Source organism: Nicotiana tomentosiformis, chromosome 5 (genome assembly GCF_000390325.3).
Source record: "Nicotiana tomentosiformis chromosome 5, ASM39032v3, whole genome shotgun sequence".
Taxonomy (NCBI): Eukaryota; Viridiplantae; Streptophyta; class Magnoliopsida; order Solanales; family Solanaceae; genus Nicotiana; species Nicotiana tomentosiformis.
This window is the reverse complement of record NC_090816.1, coordinates 80174543-80180800: the sequence shown is the minus strand read 5'-3', so window position 1 is coordinate 80180800 and position 6258 is coordinate 80174543. Positions and strand designations below refer to the sequence as shown.

The 6258-nt window shown below is 34.2% G+C and overlaps 1 protein-coding gene and 1 long non-coding RNA gene across 2 annotated transcripts; one reads left to right on the top strand and one right to left on the bottom strand.

Annotated features, from left to right (window-relative positions):
• The first annotated feature begins 1964 nt into the window (after nucleotides 1-1964).
• Nucleotides 1965-2934, top strand: LOC138891549 (uncharacterized). Its single transcript, XR_011407872.1, has 2 exons — nucleotides 1965-2349; nucleotides 2498-2934. It is a non-coding gene; the product is annotated as an uncharacterized lncRNA (long non-coding RNA).
• Nucleotides 2935-3415: 481 nt separating this feature from the next.
• LOC104087798 (two-component response regulator ARR17-like) lies at nucleotides 3416-5964 on the bottom strand. The gene is made up of 5 exons (XM_009592359.4): nucleotides 5490-5964; nucleotides 4208-4287; nucleotides 3931-4008; nucleotides 3733-3803; nucleotides 3416-3629 (listed from the first exon to the last, which is right to left on the bottom strand). Exons 1-5 carry the CDS (start codon nucleotides 5632-5634, stop codon nucleotides 3539-3541), a joined length of 465 nt encoding a protein of 154 aa, XP_009590654.1. The 5' UTR covers nucleotides 5635-5964; the 3' UTR covers nucleotides 3416-3538.
• Nucleotides 5965-6258: the final 294 nt, after the last annotated feature.

Genomic DNA, 6258 nt, shown 5'->3' with positions numbered 1-6258 from the left:
ATTTAAAAATTATTTCTACCAAATTCTCCCTATTTACCTAATTGATGTTATTTTAAACCCTTCTATCAAAATGGCTACTTGTCGCCAATTAATCACTGCTTTATATGTTTATATGGATATTGGACCAACTGAAACCCCTGATATTGAAACTTGTATTTCTGATCTACACAAATATTTACAAACTTTATATAATTATTATGCTAACATTGTTGATGCTTCTGCTGCTGTAGATGCAAATATTCCTTCAAGTTCAGTTTCAACATCTAGGACCGATGCTTTGGAGGGTAATGATGGTGTTGAAGATTATTTGATTTGGTCTACACTAGGAGAGCATCAACAAATCAGTAGCAGGAATATTGATGAACTCCAATTCTACTTGCAAAAATCACCAGAGACCTGCACAAAGGAATTTCTACCGCTGAGTTGGTAGAAGAGCAACTCAAATCAATTTTTTGTTCTTTCGGTCATGGGTCGAGACGTGCTAAATGTGCCAATTTCAATAGTCGACATCAGATAGCGTATTAAGCCAAGCAAGACAACAACTAGGAGATACCCGTCATTCATTGGATAGCAACGCTTTGGAAATTCTAGTGTGCTTTAGAGATTGGATAAGATCAGAACAACGAAATCAAGGGCGTGAAGAAGTAGATGAAGCGGAGGACCAAGAAATTGGAGATATAATGGTTTATGGTTCCGATTCAAACAATGTCGGAAACCAAGAACCTCATGTTGACATGGATGAACTTACAAAAATGATGCAAATCATGTGATGTACTCTTTCTTATTTTTTATAATTTTTGTAAACTTTTAATTTGCAAGTTCAAAAATAAAAAAATCAAAATAGAACTTGCAAATTAATTTGAAGTATTATTTATTATTCAATGAAAATATAAAACGAAAGCCTTCAGAGTTTGATTCTTATATATTGCTTATTGGTCGTATTAAATAATTTTTTGTAGCCACTTACTTTCAAATTTCAAATTTAAAATTTAAAACTTTAAACTTCAATGTTTAAAGTTTAATTCTAAGCCTTAATTCTAAGCTTTAAAAGTTTGCAAACACTTAAGTATCAATAACATTAAATAAGAAAAATAAAATATACTAAAAATAATAATAATAAGTAACCCAGCCCGGTCCGGACCCGTTAAGCCCGAACTCGGACGGCCCCACCAAAATCCGAAAAATCTCAGCCCACTACCAGCCCGGAACCCCAGCCCACTAACCAGCCCCGGAACAATAACCGGACGGGCTATTTTTTTTCGTGTCCAGCCCGAACCAGCCCGTCCAGTTAACACCTTTAGTTCAAACAGACCCCTTACTAGAAGGTGGCTGTGTAGATGAGGTGCTCTTCAAAAGACTTGTATTTGTGTGTGAAATTTGAAATTTTTATTAATAAAATAAAAGGCTTTAGCCTTGAATTTTTGTTATGAATTGTCTTACTTAGTTACTTTATAGCTTGAGATTAAATTAAATAAATTATAAGTCTATTACAATTACTAAAATATTTCGCTATAAGTCTTTTATTTTAATATTTTATAATTTTTTACTTAGTTTTATTTATTTATAATTTATTAAGTTTTAAGTTCAAAAAGTCAAAAACTAGCCGTTGCAAACTTAAAAAAATTAGTCATTGTCAACTTTAAAAAAATAACTGTTGCTTTCTATAAAAAATATAGTTGTTGTCAACTTTAATGCTTAAATATTTAAATTTAGAAAAAAATGCCCACTTAGGGCCTACAATCCGTCCCGTTTGTTAGTGGGACAGGACGGGCCTACCGGGTCGTCCTGTTTATCCCGTCCCGGATAAGGCTCGATCCTTTTTTATCCCGGTAAAATTCTGCCCTGTCTCGTTTCGTCCCGTCCCGTCCCGTTGGACAGCGATACTTATAAGTAGTTTGGTGTTAGGTGGAAAGACATTTTTTTGGGGGAAAAAAGTTTAAAAGGAAAAATTGCAAAAACTCGTCTTGAATGTTTGAAGCAAACGCCAATTCCTTAAGTTGGAAGTTGAGTTCTTTTCTACGAAGCTCCCTCTAGAGTTATTACCCATGAGAAACGAATCATTGCGTTTGCCCGCGTATGAGAAGAGAAGTGGGCTTTTTAATATGTTAATTTCCAGTGTCAACTCTACCGCCTATGTGTTGCCACGTCTGATAATTTGTCCCATTGGATTAGAACTGTATTTATAGGATGGGAAAAAATTGATTCTTCCAAAATTAGCTGGAATCTGCGTGCAACTAGCCCCTTTTTTTTTTCAAAAAGAAAAAATCTGTATTATTGCCAATCTCCCTTCTCTTTATACAATCTTCAATTACACAAACAAAACAAAAAAACGTAGCTTCATTTCACAATGTATGTAGTGCTCTTGATTTCTTGATTTGAATTTCATTTTTATCCCCAAAGATTTTCATCTTTTTGATCAATAATCATTATATGATCAAGTGGGTGTCTTTGAATTTGCTAATTGAGTAATAGGTAATCATTAGTTTTCTCAATTCAGGTCAAAGAAGAAGATGGGTCATCACCACCATCATCACCACCACCACCACGAAGGAGGCAGTCCGTATGATGATCCATTTTTGGCATGTTGTTGCTGCCCTTGTTTGCTACTCTCCTCTGTTTTCTCTATGTTTAGCAGGTGTATCTTTATGGCCTGTTATCCTTTTCTGCAGTGTCTTGGATGGGATGAACACAGACACCATCATCACCACCACCACAGCCATTTCTGTTAATCTCGAATTAAAGAAGTTGCTTTTTTGAGTCTTCAACTCTAGCAAGATAAAGGTGTGAATTTGTGTTCAATTTCAGAGGATTGTTAGTGTTTCAGTTTGGTTGTTGTGTATACTTTTTATCTTGTACCTGCTAGTTTACTTTTGAGTTATTGTTTGTTCACTCGGAGTCCAAAGGGGTTGAAGAACAATAGAATCTTTTCAACCATTTGCTGTCTCAAAACATTAATCACCAAGTTCCATATGTTTTGCTTTTCTTTTTTGGGAATTTGTGATTCAAAACCAAGGATAGTAGTCCTCCAGATGTGATCATTTTGGAGAATCAGAATGATGATTGTGAATCTCCAACTTCCCCATATTAAAAGGAGAAATATAATGCTAAACAACTAAGAAATGTTGTCTAACTGCTAATGAGATACAAAATTTTGCCACAAATTACAAGCTCTGACACAAAAGGTACGCTCCTTCTTGGGATGAGACAGAGAAGAGCAAAATAGATGAAAAGAAAGTGGTAATGAAATCCAGACAAAGCATTGACCGTAGTTTTAAAATAGTTAAACAACATTGATTATGTAAAAGAAAAAAACTTTACAATGTTGATGTGTATGTAACATAAGTCCAGTGTAGAGGATGAAAAGTCATACTAAGCTATTGTAAAATGATTGGAAAAAAAAAGATGATGCCTTAATGAAAGCAGGAATTTCTAAAGCTCCAGAGATATACAATTGAATTCACGAGTCTTTAGAATCTCGTAATCACTCTTATACATGGTAATAGAAGATGACAGATGATCAAAAGAGTCACTCTATGCATCAGCATTGCATTATTTGACATCTCAGCCTTTCGACATCGGAGTGCTTCAGAGGCTTCAGCATGAAAATCTGAGCTCCTTCTTCCATGCATCTGTCCATTTCACACAAGTACTCTTTGTTCAGTATCAGATATGACAGCTACAAAAATGAAATATATATAATATTGAGGTGGTTATTTATAAGACAAAAATTACTGATTAATTCGAGTTGGGATATTCTCGGATGACATTATCACAACCGGCACATCCTTCATGATCGATGATTCCTGCTTGCAATGCAATAAAGCAAATTTGAGTTCAAACTCATGATGAGTAAAGATCAACAGAAAGAGTTGTTTTTGTAGAATATAATTATATATGTGCTGAACTACGTTGCAGCTCTCTGAAAACTACCTTGATTTTCTTAAGCAGTTCATAACCTGTCATTCCTGGCATGCAATAATCTGTTATTATCATATTAACTTTCGAACCCTGCACACAAGAAACTATATATATTAACACCACAACTTAGTAGAGCCTGCATTCAAGTATTTGAGTTTTAAGTTATATACACAGAATTGCATTTCGATCAATTGGTTATATAACAAGTTATTATTTTATTTTTGAGATTATCATATAACGTGACCATTGCGCAAAATGCAAACTCAATCTTTATTCAATAGGGACTCACATTGCAATTTGTAGAGCTGTCATGATGTGCTCCCAAACCCAAGTACTCCAAAGCCCTCAGACCATCTTCTGCAGTAGTTACTGAAGGGAAACTTGCAAATCATGAGATAGATTATATTGATCCATCTTTCACTAGCTTGTGCATTAATATAATGTTTCACATTTATGTTAATAGCTTAGACATCTTTAATTGCCATGTGTAGCGCAAAACAATCGCGTAATTTAACAGTTGGATTGCAGCAAAAAAAAAAAAAAGAACTTAGCTTGTATGTTCAAGGTACAGATAATCCAGTGAAGGCATGGTGTTAATTTCCGACCAAACTGAGACAATATCTTCATACAATATAGTAATTTATATTATCGGGGCTGTATCTTTCCTATTTATGGGTAAGGAAAATAATGAAAAGCCATGAGTTGATCAGTCACGCACGTTATGAACCACATAGGCTGAAAAGTAAAGATTTAAAGATGTAAAACAAACATAAAGAAAAGCAGTGTGATCACGTAGGTACAGCTGTTGGCAAATCCAAAAGGTTGACCAAAGGACTAGGTAAATGCCAATATCGATTTAGTTTTCAGGCACGCTTTTACATTTTTTTCCCCCCTTCGACTATTCTATATTGGGGTTTGAGTCCTAGCGTAGGCAGAATCTTACACAAACATATATTCATAATTTGGTTTTTAAGCGGGATTAGATCGGGGTTTTGGTGCTTATTAAAGCTTTACTTCATATACCAACTAATATTTGTATTGTTTTAAACTAGAGGCAGATCCACGGTTAAACTTGAGAGGTTCCGCCTATAATTTTTTTAATACTAATCTTATTTAAGTTTTAAAATTATAGGTTCAGATCTAATTTTATGTACATTTTAGTAGTTTTTCACTTATAAATCAATGTTCAATATTGAAAATACATGAACCTGCTGGCGATGTGATGAATCTGCCTTGTTTTAATGTGGTGGCGACCTATATATTATCTACGTAGAAAATTTTTGTGTACACACAATATTAGAAAATATTCTTGCAAAGCAGTATTTGATGACATCCTTGCTAAAGGGTGTCTCCTGTTGAAAGATTCAACATTATAAAATCTTCATCTCCAGTCTTTCTTATGTTCCACTTTTCTGGGAATATTGTTATTGTCTACGACTCTACGTTGCACAATGCAGTGCTTGAGAAACATTCAACGTTATATTGATATCAAGTCTAAATAAATAGAAACTGAAACACACCATCCACTTAAAGTACAAGGAGATCTAGGATATTCAAAAAAAAGTGCTTACCTTTGCAAGAGGATTTCTTGAGTAACTTCTCGACAAGTTTACGATCAACAAGATTGTCATCCACAGCTAGCACATGGGGTTCATCACTTGCAATTATTCCTCTTGAAATTGATAACGATGAAGCAGAAGAAGCAAACCTCTCCATTTCTTTCACTTAATTAATCCGCAGAAATTTCACTTTTACCCAGGAGAATAACATGCAGAGAGAAGAATCAAGAATGAAACTTTAAAGGAAAAGTAATGGAAAGAAAGAAGAAGAAGAAGATAGAAGAAGAGAGGTGATTATGGGACTAAAAGAATGGCGTGGGGTGGTTTTTTTAAGGGAAGGAATCAGCAAAAACAAAATCAAAGAAAAGGATTGTCACAGATATTTCGTGATCTTGATTTTCACTTAAACAATATCCATATCAGTATATCTGCACACCGATTCCTCATATGCTCCCTCCAGCTCATTCCTTATTTTCTTTCTTTTTCGTGCTTAGTATATGTACGTAATTAAAGGGTAATCATGGGTAGTGTAAAAGAATGTTATAGGTAACTGCACATGTTGAGAGAAATTAGTAAAATGAAAATGAAGACAGACCATCTGTATAAGTAACAACATGTTAAATTACACTGATGGTGCAAAAACAAATTATATTGCCATTATACATGTTAAATCAATAAACAAATGACTCAACTATTTGATTTAAAAAAAAAGTCAAGTAGGTCTCAGTATTTCATTTGATGTGGTCATATGAAAGATGGAATAGGATGCAGAGTATCTGCT